At 40.5% G+C, this 26,311-nt stretch overlaps 1 protein-coding gene across 1 annotated transcript in view; it reads left to right on the plus strand.

Annotated features, from left to right (window-relative positions):
- The first annotated feature begins 10,858 nt into the window (after nucleotides 1-10,858).
- PHEX (phosphate regulating endopeptidase X-linked) overlaps nucleotides 10,859-26,311 on the plus strand; it is a 92,493-nt gene continuing 77,040 nt past the window's right edge. Inside the window, exons 1-3 of the mRNA XM_065741463.1 lie at nucleotides 10,859-11,237; nucleotides 14,704-14,772; nucleotides 16,509-16,670. Of these exons, the coding sequence (XP_065597535.1) occupies nucleotides 11,126-11,237; nucleotides 14,704-14,772; nucleotides 16,509-16,670 (343 nt within the window). The 5' untranslated portion in view covers nucleotides 10,859-11,125. The remainder of the gene's footprint in view (nucleotides 11,238-14,703; nucleotides 14,773-16,508; nucleotides 16,671-26,311) is intronic.

Below are 26,311 nucleotides of genomic sequence, written 5' to 3' on the forward strand. Positions count from 1 at the left end.
TGGAGGAATGCAGTGTGCTTATCAAATACTGAGCAACTTGGTCCTCCTCCCACATACACTGAGTGTCAGAACTCCAGGCTGTCACTTGCGCATCCAGTAATGCACAATGTCAGGTGGCAGGGCCACAATCCAGCAACCCTTTTGATGATCTTTACTGCTTCTAACAAAAATTAATCTTAGCATAGATGTTTCTTGCTGCTGGCTTAGAGCCCCAGTGATATACTGGATGTGGGAATTGAGTATGATCCTAAACCAACAGTGTGTTGAAGGGAGGGTTGCTGTGCTTGTGTGTCTCTAAGCTGTTTGCACTCGAGCACTGACTGCACGCTCTGCCTCTTGCTGCATCGTGGGGCAGGTGCTGTGTTTCTCTGCTAGTGGTGTGGAGCAGTGGGCCCTGCTCACTTGGGTTTGTTCAGAGGCCGTTTTGGTGCAAGCTGTGGGTGGTGCACCTTTGGCATGAGAAAATACAGTGATACTGTAAGTAACTGGGAAGATGGCAAGGGTGAGAGACATCGCTCAAGGTAAGCAGAGGAAGAGACAGCCTCATTAATTCTGAAGAGTCCCAGCCATTTTTAATCTGCTGTCCACTCAGCCTGGACATGTGAAAATACTGACTTTTGGAAGTTCCATCTATAAGACATTAAATCAGATGTTGTTAAATACAACAATTAAAAACTTGAACTGCTGCCAATTCCTTCTATATATTGTGTATGTTTATTCCTTTGGTCATGCTACAACTCTGGTAAGAAATTGCTCGTGCAATAGATGTCACTGGGTTTGCTGAGTTCTTCTTCCCTGAGTCTCTGAGTTTCTATTTCTAGATGTGCCACAAATGTACATGAAAGTGCAGAGATGTTTGAAAATTTAATTAACCTGAATTTCTCAAAGACGGAGAAACTTCAGACTTCTTGACTGAACTGGGTGTTCTCTAAAATGTACTCAACCTGCTTCCCAAGGCTGTAGCTCGTGTGAAGGGGTTGCTGTGTTTGCATTTCTCCTGCTAGCTTGTCCACGGGGCCATAGCCATCTTCTCTATGGCCCCGGCCTCTTCCTTCTCACCCTACATCAGCTCCTCTGCCTTGAGACCCACAGCTCATCTCTAAGTTAGAAAATAAACCAGAAGAGCTGTGAAGGGGGCTGGGGAACTGATCCCACTGCAGCTGCACTGCTGATGTGAACGGATGAGAAAGCAATCTGTGTTGAAAGTGAATCTGGTTCATTGTGTTGCCAAACAGTTGTGCAACAGATTTGCGTGCTGTGCAGGTGTGGGAAATGGTGAGGGCAAGTAGAAAATGCTCAAGTGAAGGCTGTAGCATCACAATGTATCTCTGCTTTAGAAATGCAATGGAGGAACTGCTAAGGCAGGTGCTCCTTGACTTACTTTCTTATTGTTTTCCTCTGTAATCACATCTACGGAATCACTTCAGTCATCCAGAAATCACAGAATTGTAGGGGTTGGAAGGGACTTCTAGAGATAGAGTCCAACCCCCCTTCCAAAGCAGCTCCCTAGCCCAGGTTGCACAGGTAGGCGTCCAGGTGGGTCTTGAACATCTCCAGAGAAGGAGACTCCACCACCTCTCTGTGCAGCTGTGCCACTGCTCCGTCACTGCACTGTTCTGTGAAATCTTTGAAGAGTAAAGATTTCTGGGAGAATCTAAAAGTGATCCGACAGGAACCACATGCTACTCTCTAACTGAAACGCAGCTTTGTCTGCAATTTTTGTGGACGTGGCTTTTGGGGTTTTGTGTGCACACAGTTTTTGATTGCTTTTGATTAACCTTCACACCTTCAAATCTTTCAAATAACATTCTGCTTTGGGCAGTCATTTGGGTCTCCCAGATCATTTCAGGTAAATGGACTGATGTTGTTCTTGGAGGTTAGGTCAAAGGTGGTGAGAGCAGCTCGCTCTAGATCTCCAAGCATTTCCTTGCCAGGAGCTGGTTTCAAGAACAGCCTTTGTAAGAAGGAGAACTGCAGCTGGTGCGGCATGCTGAGCTGACTCCTTTTGTCCAGCAGGAGTGCAGCTCTGTACCCAACGCTTTTATTTATTAGATTGAAGGAATGTGGGCTAGTTCTGGGTGATGCTTGTGGTCTGGCTGCTCATCCCCTGCTTGGCTGTCTGGTGACAGAGTGAATTACTTTTTCCAGCCAGTGGCAGAAATCTGGCCTTCTTTTTGAGCATCAGGTTGTGAGCAAGTGGCACCCAAATACATCTGAACTTCAGACACGCTGAAGTACATTTTATGTCCTGCCAATTGAAATACATTTTAATAGCTTCAGATCTTTTGCATTACCTGCAGAGGGTGTTTTTCATTTGTTATTATATGTAACTTAAAATATGTTTACGTAGTTGCTTTCATCCCCAGATAGAGTGAAGAAAAAAAGATGGCATGCCACAAAAGATTTTATGACGTGAAGCTGAAAACACATGTGATTCCTCTTAAGAGCATGTTTTCTGAAGGCAAAGGCTGTAACAGAATAATCATAGTCATAGTACGGAAAGTTGGAAGGGGCTGTGACTTTTTCTGAATGACACAGGCTGAAATGAGCTGTGTTCAGTCATTCCTGATAAACCAGTTCTGATTCTCAAAAGGAGAGGAAACAAATTAGCAAGGCCAGCAGCTCAGTGCTAAGCTGACATGCTGAGCTGCTTTCTTTCAGACTGCTTTTCTGCTCAGGAGGTCGGTAGGAAATTCCCATTGTGTATCTTAGCCCAGACAGTCTTGGTGTGAGGACTTCTTCTCTGGTAGAGAATATGGAGTCACAGAACCATAGAATACCCTTAGCTGGAAGGGACACACAAGGATCACTGAGTCCAACCCCTGGCTCCACTCAGCACCACCCCAAATCCAACCCTACGTCTGAGAGCGCTGTGCAGACGCTCCTTGAACTCCGGCACTCGGGGCCGTGCCCCCTGCCCTGTGCATCCTGTGCCATGCCCACCGCCCTGTGGTGCAGCACTGTCCCTAACCCCCAGCTGCCCCTCCCTGTTGCAGCTCCACGCTGTCCTTGTGGGCTCATATTTCCTCTCATTACTTGGTGCTTCAAACCCTGTTGCTTGTGAAGGCTGTTATATCTCTAGTTAATTTTTGGGAAGTATTGCCTGGCTGTAGGTGTTCTCCTAGTGAAAGCAGATACTGTTATGGTCAATCTTACTGCTGTGCACATTGCAAGATGCTTATTCTATCACTTTATATTAAAAACATCATCTTGGTAAGAGGTTGGCTCGCATGTATCTGTAAAATTAGGTAACAAATGCCCCACTTTAGCCATCCAGCTACACCCAGGAAGAGGCTGATCACATTTGCACTAATTTCAAAGAACTGAGCAGAAATCTTCATTCTAGTTTTCAGTTCATTTTTTCCTCTACCAGGGAAAAGCAGTGACAACGAATCAGCATTAACGTTTTCATCCTGCTGCCTCCTGTTAGAGGGAAGGCTCTCAGCAACTGTGTGTTTACACAGAGCTTCCCTTCAGATTTTCATTATAACATTTGTACTTCTTGTGGCCAGTGAAGGCTAAGACAGAAAAAATCGAATGTTATTTTAACTGTACCACTGTTTCTATTCTGTTTTTGCCCTTTCCAGACAGAGGTGTGAGTGTTAATATATTCCATTCAGAAATAACGTTTGACGTTTTTGCTTATGCCCTTTCCAAATCCGTGCTCTCCTCATGCAGATTTGTTCTGATACCAAAATCTGAAAAGTAATCCAGAATACCTGCTTTCCTACTGCAGTATATGCAGAAATGACACACACACACACACACACACACACACACACACACACACACACACACAAAAAAAAAAAAAGAAAGAAAATAACCACATGCTTTCCTTTGTTCCCAGATAAATCCTCTACGCAGGCCTGGCAGGAAAGCCTGAAGCTAATACTCTTCATTTCCAGTGAAATGAAAATATCAAGTGCTGACTTTAAGAAGTATACATGAATATAGCAAATCGTTCATGTGAGTGTCCACAAGTTTCACTGAAAGTTACGGGTTTTTTTTAATCAGGTCCAGTTATAAATCCATTAAAATGTAAGGCAGTGACAAATCTGTGTTTCATAACCTTGTGTCAGTAGAGAAAAAAAAGAAATCCAATAGAAACAACAGGAAAAAGAAAGAAAAGCACAAAGCTTTATTTTAAATAGAGATGTTGGAAACTTCAGGAAAGGGCTGTCAGGAACATAGCAATTTGGTTTGTAAAGATAATTATATTTGGCTCCACTTTGGTTCTTGAGGATTTCTGTGACTTGAGGAAAACAGATGTTTAGTTTTCATGATTCTGTCCTATGGGGTCTGGGTTTGTGATTTCAGTGTGAGGTGATGGTGCCTACTCTTTCTCAAGACCTTCATCAAATGTCCTCCTGAGGTGCTGCTGAATGTCATTACGGGACATGGATGTAACCACTGAAGTAGCACCAAGACTGCTTAAAAGGCGAGTTGCTACAAATGTCTCTAGAAATACCATATTGCCATGGGATGTTGGACCAAGATCTCATATTAGACGTGGGATTCTTCTGGCTTTAATCTGTGTACAATGTTAATTTTAATTTCATTTTGATGTTGTAGAGAGGAAAAAGTAAAATGCATTAAAATTAATTTCAGGTTGTAGCAATACCTGGAAGAGCAGATTTTTTGCCATCTGCTTTTCCTCTGAGAGCACAGCCTGTGCTAGTGTGCTTTCCCTGCCTCCGCCCTTCCTCCCACAGCTGTGCTCAGGAACCTTTGATCTTCACAGCACACCTCAACCAGATTTGACAGAGGGGATTTGGACTTTAAGATACTCAGCTCTGCAAACCTTTTTGCCAGGATGGGAAGGTCTGTTGTTTCTGTTACCGAGGCTCCAGCATGTGTATTGCCCTTGCTCAGAGCAGGAGAATCTGCCCTGTGGAGGAACATGTAGACAGACATCTGTATGTGAGAACTTTGGGTCCAGAGGAGAGCTGCAAAGATGATCAGAGGACTGAAGCGCCTCTTCTATGAAGAAAGGTTCAGGGAGTTGGGCTTGTTCAGCCTGAAGAAGAGAAGGCTGCAGGGAGACCTCATTTGCAGCCTTCCAATACCTAAAGGGAGCCCATAAACAGGAAGGGAATGATTTTGTACATGGTCTAATAGTAATAAGACAAGGGAGAATGTGTTTAAACCAAAAGAGGTTTAAGTTAGGAAGAAAATTTTTACTCAGAGGATGATGAGGCACTAGCTCTGCCCAGAGAAGCTGTGGGTGCCCCATGCCTGCTTCTTCTAGAGTTAAATGTGCACTGCTATGCTAATACTTTTGGATAACCAAGTGTGAGAGGAGGCAGGAGGCACTTTGTTTGCAGTAGTAGTCTTCCTTCTCTGAGATACAGAAGAGCAAAGCTGGGCCATTTCCTGGGTGGACGCAGAAAGCAGCCACATGCAACTCTGGTGGCTCTTCTCTTTTGATTGCTCACTAACTCATCTGTTAGTGAATATATGGCCCATTACACACCTGAAGATTTGTCCATGAAGCTCAAACCCTTTGGAAACCAAGTGTCCTACTGCTCACGTAAATCATCTTTACATTGAAGTCAATAACTAAATATCTGGATTCTGCACAGGAAGTTATTAAAGCTCTTGTGATTCTGATGCAGTATTTTAAAGAAGCAACATACAGTTCTGTTTTGTGTATACTACTGCACCCACAGCTGTGGTCATTGGAAGTATCGCATTTCTCAGCAATATCTTTCAGTGCAGAGTTAGTTCAGATAAACAAAGCCAAAATTTTCATAGAATTGTAGAATCACTTAATGGTTTGGGTTGGAAGGGACCTTAAACATCATCGAGCTCCAACCCTGCCATGGGCAGGGCTGCCCCCCAGCGGCTCAGGCTGCCCAGGGCCCCATCCAACCTGGCCTGGAGCACCTCCAGGGATGGGGCACCACAGCTTCTCTGGGCAAGAAGGTGTGCTAAGATACTCTCAAATATTTTGTATGTATTTTAATTGCCATCTGCCATGTCTTTCTGCATTCTACGTTAGTGTGCACAGTGGGAACGGACCCCATATTTAATCTGTACCATGGGATGACAGATGAGGAGGAGAGTATGCGGAAGTGATGGGTATCCATAAAAGCACTTAAGAATAGTGTGAACATGACCTTTAGGAGAAGTATTTTTTGTTTAGCTATAATTTAATCCTCTTCTTGAAGAAAAATTGCCGGAAGGCCTAAAGCAGTTCTCCTTTCTGCTTGAGAGCATATGTATTGTTTCATTAAAATGCCTTTTCAAAAGCAGCTCTCAGAATGCTTGCAAACTTGAGTGGTTTAGCTTTAATCATCCCAGATGTTGACTTTCAAAGCAAGTCGCTGTTTGGTCTGGTTACAAGCACCTTTTGGTCTGAGAAAGCAACGTTTCCTGCAGCAGGGACAAGTTCTTAGAGTAAGAAGAACAGCTTAGCCTACTTGGAGTAATAATAACAATAAGAACAATAAGAAAATTATTTGTGAAATTAGAACTGTAGGGGGACAAACTATTTTGCTTTGCAGGGTGTTTCCTCCACGTTTGTCGCTGTGTGGAAGATGTTTGTAGAAAAGTTTTCCACCAGCAATGTTCATAGCCTGTTGACTCTGTATGGGGTCTTAATTAATGACCCACATTCTCACAGCTGTAGTGAGGCCCTCTGTGATGTTACTGCACCAGTGGAAAACAATGGAGTTATATATTTCCAGCCATCTCTCTGAGATGAATAAAGCAACAATTTGTCCCGGAGTATGGCTGCTGTTGGCTGCAGCATGGAAATTTTGGGGGGTTTGTACCCAAGAGTATTGTTTGTAAGATTCAGAGATCTAAGGACAAATGGTCAAGCTGTCTTCAAATGCAATGTGCTGTTTCTTTTTTTCTCAAGGACATTGTACGTACTTAAAGCCCAGTCAGCCAGTTCTGGCTGCAACAACTGCATAGTTGCAAAAACAATTCAAGTCTCCACGATGAAACACCTGAAAGAAAATGAAATGTCCCCTCACACTATGAAGCCAGCATAGACCTCTGACCATAACTTTTCAGGCTCTGCTTTGTGCTTTTCTACTGATGGCACTCAATCTACATCTGCCTGGGTGGTTCTGTCTCCAACAGTGTGGTATGACTGTGTGCTAAAAATGCTTGATAGGCATCATCAGAGCTGTGATGCTCTGACTGCAAGATGCCTCTGTCAAATTTAACTTATTCATGTGAGACAACCTTTGCCACTGAGAGGCAAGCCCTGAATGCATACCATGAGGACAGCATGTGAGGAAATGCCCTCTGTGTCTTAACATTGGAAGCAACAGAACAAGGAGCAATGGGCACAAACTGGAACACAGGAAGTTCCGTACTAGCACAAGGAAGAGCTCTCACTGTCAGAGTGACACAGCCCTGGAACAGGCTGCCCAGAGAGGTGATGGAATCTCTTTTTCTGGAGATATTCAAGGCCCATCTGGACGCTTTCCTGCATGACCTGCTGTAGGGAACCTGCTTATCAGGGCCTTGGTCTAGATGATTTCTAGAGGTCCCTTCCAACATGCATTTTGTTCTTTTTTTACCTTTATATCTGAACTGATTTTTCTTTCTTCATAAAATATACATAGATTGTTGTAAAACGTTTAAAGAAAGACAAAATGTTTTCCAATTAACCTGAACAAGTCATTCTTCAAGCTTGAGCTGAACATGTACCAACCTCAGGCTCTTCTGTGGTTCAGTGACAGCCTACCTAACTCTGGTTTGATTGTTTTCAGTGAAACATAGGCAAACTGTGGGGTTTTGCATGTTCATTTAAGGTGTCTGATAATCAAACCCTCAAGAAATAGAAATTTAACCTTAAACCAAGGTACATGGAGAGGATATCGTGGTACAATCACTGTCAGCTCTGATCGGCACCCTTCCCTGACTAGCATGGACATGAGAGTTGCATCTGCTTGTAAAACAGCGAGGTGATGTGCAGATACTTATGTTTGTGAGTGAGGAGCTGTACGCATGTTTGTGCATACACTTATTATGCATGTAGACAAACTTCTGGATGCTGGAACACTTCTGCTGTGGTTCAGCCTGGAGCATGTTCCAAATGGTTTGCCAGCTCTTTTATGTAAGGATTTGATTGGAAATGTTTGTGCATTGTTCTGGGGCTGTTGTTAAGTGCCAAAGTGATCCCATTGTTTGAGTGGGATCTTGGTCAGAGGCGGTTCTGAGTGAAAGAATAGTAATTCAGAGTGTGCCGCGTTTAAATACTGGATATTTTCCTACGTCCATTCAATGTTTTATGAATGTTTAACAGAGTCTATGCACAGCCTCATTAAATACCTTATTGGACTATAATTACCAGGAGTGCCGTTAGCTGTTCTAGCAGCTTTATGCATGGTGCGTACTGGGTACCTGCCAAATTGCTTCTGCACTTATGATGAGCAGGGCAACCAAATCCTGGCACACATCGTGAAAGTGTCTCAAATGCAACATTAAACTTCTGTTACTGATCAGGAGTATCAGAAGCTGATTCATATGTGCTCCATACACCTTTTTTAACTGCTGCCAGAAATGGACCTTTGCAGCTGTTCCATGCAGCTGTTTGTGTTTTATCTCTAATTTTGTAGTTTCTTACATGCTGGAGAAACCAGAATAAGATACTGACAGCATCCAGGCTCCCCTAACCAGTGGGAAGGACACTGACATGATGCCACATTGTAAAGAAGCCCACAAACCCCAGCTTAGAGAAGTCATTTGGCTGCTGGCAGCTGATCTGTGACTCCTTGCCAGAAGGATTGCATGCTGCTTGGGGCTGATTATCCAGGGGCATTCTGTAGTCGGAGCAGGATGGCTCTTGTCAGGATGCCTCCATGCTCCCATTGCCTTCAATGTCACTTTGGCTAAGGTTCCTATTTGGAAAAGGAAACTGAATTATCCAGCCTCTCCCCCTTAACCTGCTTCCCAATCTCCCAGGGAAAGCTGGAAAATAACTTGTTTCTGCTTTGCACCTCTGAAACCTATTCTTAGTTGCTGGTCTGTTGCTGTCCTCAGAAGAGATTTTAACTTGAAACAAAATGCCAGTGAGACACTAATAGTGCATGGTATTCATTCAGCACATGCTTGGCAGTAAGTAATTACTTCTCTAGAGTGCCAGATTTTAAGTCTTTAAGTAAGAGGGAATCTGAGTGACTAGGGATATGATAATTCAGTGTTGATCAGTTAGGATATAAAGATGATGGGAGGGATTCACAGGTCTAATAACTGTTCAGTATTTTCAGTATCAGTGGTTTAATACTGACTTTGAAGGAAACTCACAAAAACAAACGGAAATTCTTGCCAAGGGCTTCCTTTTGAAGGCTGCTTGGTGTCTGGATAATGGATGAAGTTGATCAAATGGTGAGATCACAACATGTCCATGCATTTTCTGTGTCAGCACCCTGTCCTTTTAACAGCCCCTCTGAGACTCATAGTGATTTGTACGTGAAGACTCAATAGCACCAATGTCACTTAAAATTACATTCTCAGCTCCACGCTGGTGACAGAGTTGTATCACTGATTGTTTATAAACCAGGGATCTGCTCGTGCTCTTGGAGTTATTCACACATCAAATGGAACTCTCATTCAGGCAGGTACATGATTCTCTTAGTTCCCTGATAACGTCATTTCCCTCTTCTTTCTCAGCTGAAGGACATCATGGGATAAATACAGGACAAATAGGCAGGTGAAAAGCAAATGCATTTTTCCCTTTCTGGGCTGAGCAGAGATGAGAATGGCCTTCTTCATCCTGTTGATAAACTGGGACAAGGGTCAACAATAAGTGTTTTTGATGCCTGACCCCAGCCAAGCTGTAGAAGGCTTGCAGAACCTTCCAAATGCAAGGCTTCTTGTGGATTGAGTGAGTTTTCCATTTATGCCTATTCAGGATCCAGGTAAACTTGTGCAAGCACTCGCAATGCTAATTTTTTTTTTTTTTTTCCAGACTGGTAACTCTGCCATTGCCTTGTCTGTCTTCTCTTCTTATGTTTTTTTTTTTTAAATCAGAGTGGTTAGGGACTGAGATAAGAACTTAGCATAGAAGTGACTCAGAAACAAATTGAGAGTGTGAACACGGCACTGCCTCTCCCTGCATATTTCTGTTTTACACGAGAATCCAGCTCTGGAATGAATGTCACAGCCATTTTGAGAAATTCACTCCAAAATGCTGATTTGGTTATGGATTGAATGAGGAAACCTTGCCACCTGGAGTAAAGGTCGTGAAGTCTAAGCCCGAAACTGGGAAATTCATACAAATAAGTCTTTTTCCCCCACTTCCTAACTTAAAGTGACAAATAGATGCTTTCCTCTAAGTTCATAGTGATCCTGGACTTGGAGACATAGTTTCCTCTCCTACAATTCACTGCATATCAGCAAGGACTGAAATATCTCGGCTGGAAAAAAAAAATCCATCTCTTAAAGGAGCACTTTTCTGTAGGTTGTGCTGATTGCTGCATTTGCTCCATGACTGTGATTTTTGGCACAGTGTGTCACATACCAAATTCCCAAAATAAAATGCTACACGATATTCTAAGAGCTCTTAGGAAGCTTTAAAAAGGGACTTGTCGACTGGGTGAATATCGCTTCTGCTGAAGCTACACAATGCAGCAAGAGTGGTTTAGGACAAGAGAGCTTTAGTCAGCAAACTGCAATTTAAATCAGCACAAAGGAAAACGAAAACCTTCCATCAGTCCTGTGTTTGTAAAAGTTGTCAGAAATCCTGCTTTGATTGTGGAGGCTCTACGGCTATATGTTAGAGTAGCTAAAACATCTGTTCGGCAACATTGTGAAATCCTTGTGCTCTGAACTCTTGATAAAGGGGACTGCTGAGCGATTGGCTCGTAGAGACTTTACAGGCAGCAGGAGCTGTAAATAGAGTGGTCACTGCTTGCCTTCCTTAGTCCTGGTCAGAGGGAAGCACAGAAGACAGCCACTATTTTACGAGTGCATGGTTTTGCTTTGAGAGGGAGAGAGCAGGAAGTGCCTAGGAAATGGTTCACGACCGAAACCTGAAGTTGTAAATAGAAGAGAAGAGGAGGAGAGCTGAGGGATGCAGTTTGCGAGTAGATGAACTCCTGACACAACGGCAGCAGAGCAAAACCAGACTTCTTCAAGAGTGAGCTCATCCCAGCCCATCCCGATGGAAGGGGAGACGGTACCAGCGAGCAGGAGAGCAGCCAACAAAGCCACACGGATCGCTCTTGGCATCTTCGTGGCTGGCACCGTTGCACTTGGCACTGCACTTTTCTTGGGTAAGTGAGAAGGTCCAGGCTGGTGTGAGAGTAACCCTCCCAAGCACGCCTGCTCCATGCGAGTGCTTGTGCCGTGCACTGTGTTACGGCGACAATCCTGGTCTTTTCTTTTTTCCCCATTTTATTTTTACCCCGAAGTGTGCCAGCAAAGAGATATTTTTGTGGGGAATGTTAGAGCTAGAAGCTGAATCGTGAGCTTGTGTAACTATTGAAAGCTGAGATTAAATTTGAATACTCGGTTGAATGTGTTCTAGCTAGAATGGGATTATTTCGCAGAACGGGAAGAAAAGGGAATGGGAAGAAAAGATTCAGAATATTGATAATGCCGATTACAAACTGGCTGTTTGTACCAACGTGGACTACAGTTCTGTTTCCTGAAAATCAATCTGTAGTGCACACATTTTACGGAATCTGTTGGGTAATCCTTCATTTGGTTTTCATTAAGAATTGGCTAAAATTCTTGTAGAAAACTTCAGTAATGCATATGCTTGCACATTTTTTAGATGTTTCTGTTTTTCTATGATGAATTGCAATGTTGTCTTTGCAAAAATCATGAGGTGCATCTGGGACGAAACTAAAATGTTTCGATCAGATTTATTAGCTGTTACTTGACAAAATAGAGAAGGCATTATTATTTTATCTCTGGGATTTGAAATCACTTGTAGGTTGGTTTTGCTGGAGTATAGGATGTTAGAGGGATATGCTTATGGCTATAATGCACCCAGCAACCACCAGACAGTGAATAGGAGGCTGTACTCTGTAAAACCTTGGAGAGACCAATCCTTTCAGAATAATTCTGACAAACTTCTCATTTCTTCAAACTAATTTCCCTGGACCTGAGGAGACTTAGTTTCTAAGAAAAGTTTTTTGCTTCCCTCCCATCTTTTATGATGTTGTGTGAAAGGTACATTTCATTTCTAGTCACAACAGAGAAGATGGTGTCAGGTTTTCTAGTGAATATTGGAAGCAACAGGCTCTCACTCTGTTCCATTGTAGAATGAGTTCCACAAACACTTGCACAAAAGTAACTATTGTGTATGTGAAGAATCCCAATTCAATAAGACCCTTTATAAATATGATCTGGATTGGATCCTCACCTTGGTAACACAAAATACTGTTTTTACATGAGAAATAGCATTTTTCCCTTAAATACCATGATACCTAACACCAGGAAGTAATGGCGAAACCTTGTTCTTTTTTTAGCACTATGTTGTTTACTTATTGGTTGTACAAAGCAACAAAAGCTTACTATAGTGGATTATCAGTGATATGTCCTTTATCCATTGACCAGACATGAAAATTAAAGCAAATATAGTAATTCTCATGGACCGTTTTCTAAGTTTGTTAAGACCCTCTCGTATCAAATTTAGTATCAAAATTTTCATTGGTCTAATGGCTAAGAAAATATAAATGCTGACCAAAACGTTTTTACAGTTTGTTTAGAAACTGTCAGAAGATTTCAACCAAAAAGGCAATGGAAAATAATTAAACTGTTCTAACGTTTTGTCAATTGAATGCTCCAGTGTTTCATTTTGACACTGTAAGTTTGTGTTTAACTCTTTTTCAGCTTTGTCAAAGAGAAAAGGAAACCACTGTTTACTGGTCATCTAAAACATTTCAGGCATCTGACAATTTCTTTTCCTCAGCTTTCATTTAATTCACACAACTTCATGCTTCTTGTGAACCTGAAACAAAATTGTCTTCTGGAGACACAGTCTTCTCTGTTTTCTCCTGTTCCTCAGTACTCCAATTACAATCCTTGTTTGTTTCAAAATCTAGAGCTTGTTTTGGCTAATTGCCAAGTTACCTAGAAGTAATTTTCAAGATGTTGTTTTTCACTGGTTTATTGCAGTCTTTGGTAGTCACTAAGAGGGAACTAAGTTATGAAGTTCTAGCCTTCAGGCCTCTTTTTAACAGTAAGGTTTTCCTTTGCTGACCTAGCTCCTCACATTTTCCTGTTCTTTTCGAACTACAAGAGAAATAATCATCAGCACTTTTAAAGCTGTAACACCTTGAAATGTTTGCCATACTCTTCTGCTTTTGTTTCTGTTTTTGTTCTTACTATGGATTGAGTTATTAAAAAAAAAAAGGAGTTAGTGAAATATGTCTACTGAACACATCTACTGAATCTTATTTCATCTGCCCCTTGGGACTCTTTCCCACCTTCATCCCAAGTAACAATTATCTGCATATTTGCTGCCTGACAGGAGTGTCTCAAATAAGGAATTGTGTTTAAATTTCAGTGGCTGTGAAAATGCATATTTTTCAAAGAGGACCAAAATGAATGGAGTGTTCCTTAGCTCTTGTCAGTGAGGTTTTTGGAAATGAATAAACTTCCGATACCTTCAGGGGCTGGCTCATGCAGATGCTACACTCCGGCAGTAAAACCAGGGGTTTTACTGCAGTCATTGCCCATTTTAGCTTATTCCAAACAGTGAGGGGACACTAAAGATGCCAATGGGGCCAGCTGGTGCAGCACTGCTGCAGGAAGAGCTACAGCAGGGAAAGCCCTGCAGAAGATGGCTAGATAGTTTCATGTTTGGAGAACAGCAATGAGGATGGGTCGCTTGTATTTTGGTGGTACTCACTGTCCCTGAGTAAGGCTGAAGTGTTGTTACTCCAGGCACTGTGCAAATGGACCATGTGATATGGACGACTCTTATTCCATCCTGCCTGAGGGCAAAGACAGACAAAGTTGAAGAATCAGGCACAGGAAGGAAAAATACGAGGGCAGCTCCAAAAGTAATGTTTCCTATTTTATTATGTTGGCCCACGTGTCATGGGCAGATGTTGGTGGTATGGCAATAGAGGCTGAATCTTCCCACCAATATTCCATCAGATTTTGTTGCCATGTGACAAATGGCAGCAGAGCAGCAGCAGTATGACAAAATGACATCTGACATGGAAGTTGCAGATAGAGCAGATGAGTGTCACTGAATTCCTTAATGCGGAAAAAGTGGCACACACTGACATTCATCAACATTTGCTGAATATTTCTGTATACCATACAGTGGATGTGAGCACACTGAGGGGTGGGTTTTGTGTTTCAGCAGTGGTGGCAGCAGTATGAAAGACAAGCCACATTATGGAGGGCTATTAAGACTTTGATCAGCATGGCATGCAGGCTCTTGTTCATCACTGGCAAAAATTCATAGCTAATGGTGGTGACTATGATGAAAAATAGTGTTTGATATCTGAGAATTCGCTTTATTAAATAGTGTTATTGTGCTCTTTGCATCTGTTGTCATTTCCATGGAAATAAATAAAGAGGCATTACTTTCGGAGCAACCCATACAACTTTTAGGAGATGCAGTATTTACTTAATGAATGTTATAAGTGTTCTAAATTGCTGTGGCTGGAGATGCATTAGGGCCAGAGCTTGCACTGACGTTTGAATAATCAAATAGTTGATTCAAATGGTCAAAGTCAATGACAAATGATTTCATTATGGTTTTCTGTTTTGCAGTTAGCCAAGGTCTCATAAAGTTTCATCCAAAGCAAAAGTATTGTTTGACTGCAGAATGCATTGAAGCTGGTAAGCAAAGATTGTCTTTTATCCATTATGCCATGATCACAGCATGTTAATGAGATGTTTATATTGCTTTTCCATACTTCTTTACACTCATGACATTTAATTAATAATTAGGGGAAAAAAATGAGACCTTTTTTTAAAAAGGTCTTTGTCCAAATTACTGCAGATCTGCATATTTTCTGCAACTCAACTTCCTGTTTTAATTGCTTTAGTTCTATTCTTTCCATGTTAACCAAAGTTTCCTGTTGGGTTTGTTTCTATTTTTTATTAGAGGAACCACATGTTGGATGTCTCAACCTTTTTTTTGTTGTTGTTCCTTCCCAGAAAATATTCAAGTGAATATTTCTGCACGGAAATACTTTAGGGTCAGATCTTACATAGGTGTGCATGACTGCAATGTAGGAACTGTGGCTCAAAGTCTGAAACTACTTCTATATCAGTAGGCTCTTCCTCACACAGGTATGGATGTTGTAAACCTCATAGAGCTGGGACATCTGCTAGTATGAAATGTGAGCTAAAGAGATCAGGTTTGGTAGGACCTAAGTCTCATTTTGTTCTTGTCTTTTTGACAGCTTTACTCCCTCTAAATCAATGAGAGTCTTTCATTGAATGCAATGAGAGCAAAGATCAAACAATTGTTACCACATCTGGAAACCTGGCCCTAGATTCATTTCATTTGAAACAAAATGGATACTATCTGAACTTCTAAGAATATTTGTTTCCATTCTGAACCACATTGAAACAACAGTTGTATTTGAAATCCTGACAAAATTATGTGGGGCTACATACGTAGACTGTATACATAGCAGACCAAAAATTATTCAATGCAGTCAGTCTCAGAGTTTCTAACATGAGAGATGGAACTACAGTTGAGACAGAAATATCAAAGGAAGAACTCTAAGTAAAAATACTGAATGCTAGAAATAGTACTGTAAAGTCTGTAAAAGTTATCAGATATTCTGATAAGAAATGGAATAAATTTTTCAATTTAATTTATTTATTTACATAAACCTCAAAACACGTGGTTATTTAGGAAGAAAATGTCAAGTATCTTCATATTCTCTGTTAATTTACCCACGTAGATTTATGCCATAATCTCTATAATGTGTGATCATTTGTTTACACACAGAGAAGTTTTTTTTTATCAAGCTTGTCAGACTGATCTCTTTCTAATGAGTCTCACCTGCATTAGCAACTGTTGACAAGGTAGTCACAGAAACAAGCTGAAAATACTACACTTATCTCTCCCAGTGAATGGCAAATGGAACTTGATATGTTTTGCAGCTACTGAGCTGAAGATAAACAGTGCATAATTTTTGGTAAGCTAATTTGTTTGATACATATCACCACTGTATTCCTCAGGCACATAATTCCATCATGGCAACAGTGAAGAGTCTGTATTCAGCTGTCTGGCTCCAGCAAGTCACTTTCGTGTAGGTTCGGTGGTCACTGCCCTTAAAGCACTCAAGCATTCATTGAGTAGATATTTTGTCTTTTCCTGTTTCTTAGGTAAGCACTATTAGATGCTAGAGAAGCTGGATTGTATTCTTGCTGCTGTTTTAGAAAGAGCAGAGATCAGAACACCCATCAGTCCTAGAATAGCCAGAGTGAGCTGCATGTGAGGACAGCATTACACTGCAGAAACTGTTTAATCATCATTTTTTTTTACTTTGGCTTCAATAATTCTCAGTTTAGTTAAAGAAGTTCCATGACATTTATGTGGTATCCTTTTTTTACAGCTGCTGCTGTCTTAAGCAAGATAAATCAATCTGTAGATCCTTGTGACAACTTTTATCGATTTGCATGTGATGGCTGGATATATAACAACCCTATTCCTGAAGACATGTCAAACTACGGCATATATCCTTGGCTGCGGCACAGCGTGGACCTCAAACTGAAGGGTAAATATGTCATCTCTGAAAGTGTTTAGCTGGCTTTTCAGTGTTGCTAGTGAAGTGAGTAGTCTTGAAATGAATAAAGATTCCACGCTCCCTTCTGCTTATTGCATGATGTCATGATCCCTTTTAAGTATTGTATTATTTTCTTGAAAATAACACTGCAGGAAAATTTATTATAACAGAGGCAGAGCTGAGGAGGAGGAAAACAACTAGGGTGTTGGCTGAGCTGAACATGAGCCAGCAGTGTGTCCAGGTCCAAGAAGACCAGGGAGGTGTTCGTCTCCCAGTAGTCAGTTCTGGTGAGGTCTAGTGTTGCTTTCGGGTTTGGACCTCTCATTACAAGATGGACACTGAGGCCCTGGAGCATGTCCAGAGAATGGCAGCAAAACTGTGAGGGGCCTGGAGCACAAGTTTTATGGGGAGTGGCTGAGGGTACTGGGATTGTGTAGTCTGGAGGAGGCTCAGGGGAGACTTTATCACTGTCTACAACTGCCTGAAGGGAGGCTGTGGGGAGGTGGGGGTTGGCCTCTTTTCTTGTGTAACTAGCAATAGGACAAGGGGGAATGTCCTCAAATCGTGCCAGGGGAGGTTCAAGTTGGATATTAGGAAAAAAAATATTCTCCAAAAGAGTGCTCAAATGCTGGAATGGGCTGCCCAAGGAGGTGGTGGAGTCCCTGTCCCTGGAGATGTTCAAGAAATGTTTAGATGTTATACTAAGGGACATGGTTTAGTGGGGAAATATTAGTGGTAGGTGGGCTTTTGGACTAGGTGATCTTGGAGATCTTTTCCAACCTTATTCTACAATTCTAATTGCTGTCAACTTCACAGTTTAAGAATGATGACACGAAAGGATATTTCTTATACCATGGGAAAAGCAGCAAGAGTTGAGCTCCTTCCTCCTTGAAATAGACTGGTAGACTAGGAGACTACTGGTGTACAAGTACAGAATGTACACTGAAGATCCACAAACACACAAGCATTGATCTAGGACAGCACTCTGTACCTGATAGTGGATAACTGCAGAAAAAGAATACAAGAAGTCAAAAATAGAGGTATTTTCCCATACAGTTAGCTAGCTTTCAGCAGAAAAGAATTTGAAACCTTTCAGATGTAGAGGTTGTTTCCTTCAAGTTGCAGTTCAGGTTGCTGTTGGAGTACCTGAACTATTATCAGTGAAATAGGAGGTTTTTTAAGGATATGTCTGAATAAAAAATACTCTACAGAACGGAGACAACATACAGTGGAAGAGTGTAGGAAGAGAAGTATTTTAGTCTGTATATGACTTCACTTGACTTTGTGCAGCAAGGTCTCTCATCAGAAAGTTCTGCAAACTGAAAGAAAAGTATGATGATTATTGCTAGTAGGAAAAAAACTGTCAGGATATCATAATCTGCACTAAAACCACATCACATACAGGAAGGGAGATGTGCAAGATTCATTGTCACTGTCACTGTGCCTGAGTGTCACGTGCTTTGAGTATATTATTGACGTATTAGTTGACCTATTAATCTGCTTTTTATTCACACAGAACAGAGATCAATTTTGTAATATTGTGCTTGAATATAGAATTCATTTTTTCTGTTAGTTTCTGTACGCGTGTGTAGGATCAAAGCCCTTTTCTACTTGTTTTCTTCAGTCACGCAATATTCAATTCTCACATCATTAAGCATTTTAAAAGCTGCATTGAGTTTCAGAGTATGAGTTTGGAATTTCAACATAGGATACAATCTGACAAGTGCTGTTTTAAGTCTGCTGAAGATGTCACAACCAAAAGAGAAAATACTGCCAGAGGCTGTTTTAAGTTATGTTTTGCATTCTAATTGTTCTGCTGCCAGGATAAGGCTGTATTAGATAACTGCACATCCTGCATGAACCTTAGCCACATATAAGACAGATCTAATTGAATATAGAGTAGCAAGCTGTGATTCTCATCCTTAATTTCCTCTTTTTACAGTGCCTAATCAAGGACATCATGCTATGCCACATTTTATATGGCTTTCTTATTGCAGTCCCTTTAGAAGCTGCTAATCCCTAGCTATGAAAGTACAAGACAAAGAAAGAAACATCTAAGTGGGAAGTATTTACTTCATGGAAGTGCCATATCTAAAAAGGAGTGTAATGAAGTGCCTGATAATTACATTAACAGATGGCCTGAACTGCTCCTTAGCACAGTATGAGGAAAAAAATATGAAATGTTTGGTGGAATAGAGGAGTTGATTTAATATAACATTTTTATCTCCTCATTAACTTTTTATTGAATAAAATCTCCAAAATATACTCTAGGTAATTAAAAATAAATGAAGAGTGTTGGATATCATATTGTTAGCCAAATTAACAAGGCATAGCTTCAGCCTCGATATATGTTTGTGCTTTAGCTTGAGTTAATTCACAAAATTAGCTTGACACTTCCAGATACTAATAATTTGTGGATGACCGCATCCTTGCTTTCAAAATTTTACCGGGACAATTATTTTTTTGCACTGGGAAACATACATGGCTAACCAGATCTTGGAAGCCAATATAATTGCTTCTTCCTGAAGACATCTGAGTGGAGTCTTATACTATTGTGAATGGCCCTGTTTGACTCAGTAGATTAAAAAAGCCCCACTCTTTAAGGAGATGATTATTAAGCACGTTCCAAGTTCTGAAATATTTATTATATTAAAGAAATCTGTTAATCTCAAAGCGATAACATGATTTGGCTGGAGATCCACATTTTTCATATTTGATATTCTTTGATGGTGTGATATAGAGTAAAGTATTTATTCAGACAATATATTAAAAATGATGCTGTTTAAAATAAATTATTTAAACATCTAATCTGTTTCCTGGTTTCTGAATGTTCCCAAGCTTTCAGCAGAAAGGGAGTTTGAGCATTTGTGCAAAGTCATGCACAAGGCCTTGATTACCCAAGGGTATCTTCAGTCTGCTGGAAGTTTTGGTTTTTTTTGTTCAAGGCCAATAGACATAGAAGATCTTGCAGTTGACAATAGGCAGCGAGACTAAGAATTAATTTTGCCTTAACAAAAAGTGGTAAGTGTAGGAGTAGCTGTACAGCGTACTTAAAATGTCATTAAGTGTTGCCAGTTTTGAGAGTAAAGCTGTGTTTTATTGTTGTTGTTTCCTTATTTCTTATTACTTATTATTATTATTTTGAGTTTGTGGACACACAGGAGCACAGGACTTTGCAGATCTCAATTTCAAGAAAAGGGAGAACATTTTATGTAATGGTGAAGGTTTTTCATGCTCTAATGATAAACAGAAAAGAGAACAGTGGCAGATTGTCAGTGGAAAATAGCTGAGAACTACTGGGTGATAGGCTTTTTGCACTCATGTGTGGTTAACTGAAGGAACAGGAAAGGTAATGTGCGTTTCAGGGTTCTTCTACATTCATAAATCTTAATGCAACAGTTAAAATTCTAGTTTTCATAAGATTTGGATTTATAATATGGGAATATAGTAGCGGGTTTTTTTTTTGTTGTTTTTTTTTGGTTTGTTTTTTAAATGATCCCATGGCTTTCTCTACCTGTTGTAGGATGGATTCCAAATAAACTACATAATAATTTTACCTTTGATTTATTTCCCATCCTTTGCTTGAGGGTTGCTTGGATTTCTTTGTCTGCTGTCTGCAGACTCCACAAACCACTGATGTAACAGCTCTGGGGAGGATGAAATTTCTACTGTTCGTGCTCTACTCTGCATTGCTGCAGTCTCACCTCAAGCACTGTGTGCAGTTTTGGGCATTACAAAATAAGAAGGACATAAAACTAATAGAGAGTGTCCAAAGGAGGGCTACAAAAATGGTGGAGGGTCCAGAAGGCAAGACACACTGAGCACAGAGCAGAGGAGCTGAGGGGAGGCCTGCTGGCGGCTGCAGCTCTCCCAGGGAGCGGAGGGGCAGCGCTGAGCTCTGCTCTGTGTGACAGCGACAGGGCCCGAGTTCCTGCACAGCTATTATTTGAGTTCCTGCTGAATTTTTCCATCTTGATTGGTGACCTTAATTAAGAGTTTGGAAGCTCGACTGTCGTACCATTGAAATGCTGTGAATAATTCAAACCTGGAAGTCTGTCGAGTAAATCAGTACCCGTTACCCATGGTGAATTTGATTGTGAACAGAATAGTTTCCTTCACTTTCTCTCAAGTCTGCAGAGTGATGATATACAGCTGGATTTTTTTCAAGGGACCATGCAGGAAGCAATAAATTAAAAACCAAAAAACTCTGCAAATGTTCCTAAATCTCAGCACTGCAAGGGAGGTGATTTAAATTACATAAATTATTTGTGAACATGGCTTTCAGACCTTTTCAATTTAATTTTAGTGTGTGGAAACTAGTTGCAGATTAAGTCTTCATGCTGGTCCTGGCCCAGTGAGACACCTACTTGAGACTAATTTACGGTGCTAAGGTTTTCCAGCACGCCTATTTTCTGAATGGCTGTCAATTTATACGTAGTGGGGAATTCCTAACATGGCAAACAAGGAGTTGAGGATATGGTGTGTGTGTGTGTCTATGTGTGTGTTTAAAAATATGAGGCAGCAAACAAAATATCTGGTACTGTAGAAAATTTCTAATGTAATCTGCAATTATTTTCTTTAGAAAACAACTACTCTTAAGTAAATCCAGAAAGGCAAAAATGTTGAATGGAAATTTATACTATTTGACCACAGACGTCTCCTTTCAGACAGTCCCAGAAGCTGGTGGTGAGCTGCTGTAGCCCTGTGCCATAGGGCTCTTGCAGGACTGGCCTCTTTTCTTTCACTTGTTGACAGAGACTTGGCTGGGAGCTCTTGGGGTGGCACTGGCAATGTCCATGAGATCTGTAATGTTGTCATTGATACTCCTCATGTTCTGTCTCAGTGGACCTGTCTTTTGTGATTTCTTTTTTACGAGATAGCTTGTTGAGCACTGTCACAAAATAGAGGAAGGACAGCAGTAATTAAAAAAAATAAAATTACATTAAAGAGAGAGAGAGAGAAGGTATTTAAGTTATCCTTTCCAAAAGTCTCTTGTTGGATGACTGCTCTTGGATAACGAGATAGCAGCAAACAGCAACAGTGCTTGTTCTTTTTTGATTGGCATCTTCATCTGCAGATGGATTTCTTTTCAATGGTCCAGAACTTTTCAGTGGCTCAGATCTTTTCTATAAGGGCTTTTTTCATCTAAGTGTGAAAAAAGGCCACAAGTATCCAGAGTCAGATAAATTTTTCTGAGCAACAAGTTAACAGATTTTGGTAAAATGAGCTACCTGAATCAGAGATGCAGTAGCCAAGATTTTTACAGGCTTTGTGGCTGCTCAGAATGAAAGCTGTATCTTCAGTGAGTGATTTTGGGAAACCATGAGCAGAGAAAGGAGATCATTTTGGTTCCTAAGTGAGGTTTTAAGACAGCATGGCAACAGAGCCACAGAATTCCCACAATATCTCCGTGGTCAGGAGACAGAATGGCATCTCCCTATGAACCCTGTGTTAGAGCAGGAGCAGAGTTTACACCTTGCTGCCACTCCTTTGTGTGGCACAGTATTCCCCTAATCTTGGAGGGGGAACCTCTCTTTCCAGTGTTGTCTGCAGAGGGATGGTATGTTCATATCTGCAGACACTGAATTCCACAGTTACTGTAGGACTGTATTTGGGACTGGTAATCTAGCAAAAAGAGGCACTTGTGTCTTAGAAAACATGGAAATCTGTGACATCTGATTTTCATAGAAATATAGAATCACACAATCCTTAGAGTTGGAAGGGACTTCTGAAGGCCATTTAGTACAACTCCCCTGCAATGAACAGGGACATCACAGCTAGATCAAGTTGCCCAGGGCCTTATCCTGCCTCACCTTGAAAGTCTCCAGGGACAGAGCATCAACTACATCACTAAGCAATCTGTTCCTGTGCCTCACATTGCTTAAGTACATGTTGAAAGTATTAATACAATTATGTAAAGCTTAATGCTCGTGTCTAGTACAGAGCTCCATCTGTATTGTAGCAATGGGGGCTCTTCCAATCTTCCAGCTTAAATGTAGTTTAAATTATTGCACCTAAGGTTACTGAGACATGGAATTGTTGTCCTCTACACTTTAATCCTGGTGTGTAGGTGTGTGTGTGTTTTGGAATGAGTAGCTGCAGGGAGTACTGCTGAAAAGATTGTTTGAGATTTGCTATTGAAATTAGGTTTATGAACAGAGGCTTTCACATCAGCATAAGATGACTTTTATTTTTGTTAGAGTTTGTGTACATTTAGATTAGTTGACTTCTGGAAGAATTCCATGGTGTACTTACTTTTTTATATACAAACTCAAAGTATTTGAGGGAGGTGTGGGGGGTAGGGAGACACAGTTTTATCAAATAAGGCAGACTTGATTAAGGGTTTAGCTCCACAAAGAAATTCCGTGGAATGAGCTCCTGGAGCTACAAAAAGAACCAGAAGGTTTTATTAAAAATTAATAACTTAGTGGTTTAAAAACATGAGAAGTACAATATGTAAGGTTTATCTGAGACTGTGCAAGCCAGCACAAATTCTTCCAAAAGAGATCAATAGCTCAATTCATTGGCGTGCTGTATGATTCTGCCTTCCGAAGAAGTAGCGGTATACAATATAACAAGTGACAGGACAATGTGGTTCTATCTGCATTATTTTTGAGCCTTAAGTTAGCAAGGAGTTTGTCTTGATAAAATATGTGTGGAGTGATTACTAGGGCTCCTTATAGTGAGGCAATTCTGGTGACCTGATTACTTACAATGGGGAGAGTGACAGAAATAAGGTAAGAAAGTAATGAAAGGCTGAATGGGGAAAGAACATTGGAAAAAATATGTGCTTTTGTGAAATTTAAAATGTTTATTAAACATCAGAATTGAAAAAAAAAAGTGTATTGATTTGCTATTTAATTTGTGTCAGTACAAAGTGTTTTTCTTGGTCGAGGGAAACAGTGGAAGAAAGGTTGATGGCTCTCTCAAAAATAATATAAGCAAGTTCAGGAGAATTCACAGATTGAATATTAACTTCGCTGTATTTCCCTGTCATCCCTATGTGGAATAAGAAAGTGAGATGATTATCTTAGAAGCGGGCCTGGAGAAATATGGATCCAGATCTTTCAGGGTACTCCCTTAAATAGGAAGCTGTAGACTGTGCAGTGGCTCTTTTTCCATCTCTCATGTTGAAACTGCTGTATGTGGTATAAAATATTTTAACTTCAAAGGCATTGAGTGTTTTTCTAACTAACTTTATTAGCTCAACAGTTTAAGTATTCAGTTTCTGGGTGTCACATAGAACTCCGGTTCCTGCCCAGTAAGTATACAATTTCATAAAAAGAAATACAGTTCTCACAGAAGAGATGAAAGTAAATCCACCCCAGAAATCCCTACACCCTACTAGTTAGGAAATCTCAAGATACGGAAAGAGTAACCAACTTGTATCTACAGTTGGTTCAGGTTGAACAATGGGTTTTAATTGCCTCAGAATATTTTTGCTTCTGTTTTGACAATGTTCTCCGGGTTCCATTGAGTGTATATGTGTAGAAATATATTTCCAAGAAAGAGAATTATTTTCATATATCTGTATGTTAACTCCATGTAATATTGAGTATAGTCCTTGATCATTCACACTTAAAAAAGAAGATATTCTTGTAGGGCCACATTTACTCATTGACAATAAAAAAAATAGTATCAGACTTCTTGTGGAGCAAAGTGTTCGGTGCCTGTTGCATTATTTGTGTTCATTTTTCCCCCTTAGCTAGGCATCTTCCTTTACTTTTGTTTAGACTCAGAGAAAAACTTTTATTAATGCAGGCATAGATTTAAGCATTTTAAGATTTTTGAAATCCTTTGGTGCTAGTTTGTTGTTATTTTTTTTCCTACTTACGTTTAACAAAACAGTAGAGGAATCTGAACTGTAATGCAGTAGAAGTTGAAAATAGATGCTTATAAAATGTATTAAAATAATTTTTTGTACTGCACTCGGCTCTGACAGCTTGCCTTCCAGACCTCTGGAAGCCACCAACAAGAAAAGGAAGAGGAACCTTAGTGGCAATAGGGTGCTGGTGTATATATTTTCAAGCATTTAACTAGAGTGCTGAGAAATATTTTTGTAAAATTTTTTTTAGTTATGATGGAGTGAAAATTACATATTTCAGTCTATTTTCTTATTTTAGAATCCTGAAAGCAAACTTTTATATAAAAACCAGTCATTGGCATCGCACTTTTAAAAAGAGTGCCTTGGGGATGGGGACTCCAAACTGCATATCAGACTATCCACCAGACATTTGAAATAGCAAGAAGCTACCACAGAACAACTAGGAGAACTAGCAGTTAAAGAAAAATACATAGTTTAGGGAACTCTAAAAAAAAAAAAACCCACAAATATTGTTGTCTATCGGTAAAAGAGGAAATGTGCTGTAGTGTATACTATAGTTGTATAGTATAGTAGAAGAAATTCTCAGAACTTGTATTTTAAAAGCGTGAAGAAGCTCGACCAGGCTCTTAAAATTATGTATTCAAAGCTGTGTCATGATGGTGCCAAAAAGAGCCACAAATGTGCCTCCGTACCCTCACATGAGGCATGTATCTGCAGTGCTTTGCAAGCAGGCTAGAGGCAAACTCAGCTCCTTTCTCAAGACTTCAGATGCAAAGCAGCTCTGAAATGGCAGCTAGGCAGTGTGACTTGTGCTAGTAAACCTGCTAAGAGGATCAAGGATACTTTATCAAGGATAAAGTTTTACTGAAACATTAAGCACTGCTTTCTGGAGTGAGAAGATATCTATCTCTTTGCAAGAGAGTTGTCTGAAATAAGAGATTCATCTCTAAGAATAATATAATCTTGATTTGACTGTACTTTTTCCCAACAAATATATACAGCTTTGAAATACGTCAGTCAGCGTTGTTATTTATATAAACTATGTTAAGCATGCATAACCTGACACAAAGGGTCTTACCTCTACCTCTGTAGGAGTCGAGCTCCCAAACTGATAAGAATAATAGATATATATCAGATTTTCCCTTTTGAAGAGCTCATAACCTGGATTGTTTATGTTACAGTCTATTGATCTCACATTTTCATGCAGGAAGCCAGGGAAGTTACCACTGAACAAAGGATCACAGCAGTGTCATCTGTAATTTTAGATGCTGTGGCCACTGCTTTTGAAGTAGAATATCATGCCCTTTGTAGGCCTCATCCATAACACCCTCCTTCACTTAACTCTGGGCTCTGAAAAAAGGAAACTGGAAACTAGATACTCTGAATGAATGTCAGCTGACCCCAAGCCATTCTGAGATATTCCTTCTTGGAACATGCAAGCTCACATTACTGTAATTAAGACTGTACATTGTTCTAGCTATGATTTCCTCAGTGTTCTATCTATGAGTCCTCAGTGATTGCCCTTGGTGTTGCTGGTGCAGGTGATTACTTGGGCTCTAGGGGTTGTGTCTGCTTTTTGGGTACTCTTTCAGCATAGCTCTTTAGTGTGAAGTAAGTATGCGTTTAGACTTAGTCCTAATGAGGACTAGATGAACCGCAGTTACATCATGGCTCGGGGAACAGCATTTTGCATGCAAGTGCTGTGTGATTTGTTTGATTGCCCAGTGTTTGACTACTAAGCATTTGCTGCATGTATCTGTGTTCTCAGTGTATTTCTTCATCTCCCAGTAAAACAAAATAGCCACCT

This window comes from Cyrtonyx montezumae, unplaced genomic scaffold, assembly GCF_038088225.1.
Source record: "Cyrtonyx montezumae isolate F1298 unplaced genomic scaffold, pur_monq_1.0 scaffold_3, whole genome shotgun sequence".
In the NCBI taxonomy this organism is placed as follows: domain Eukaryota; kingdom Metazoa; phylum Chordata; class Aves; order Galliformes; family Odontophoridae; genus Cyrtonyx; species Cyrtonyx montezumae.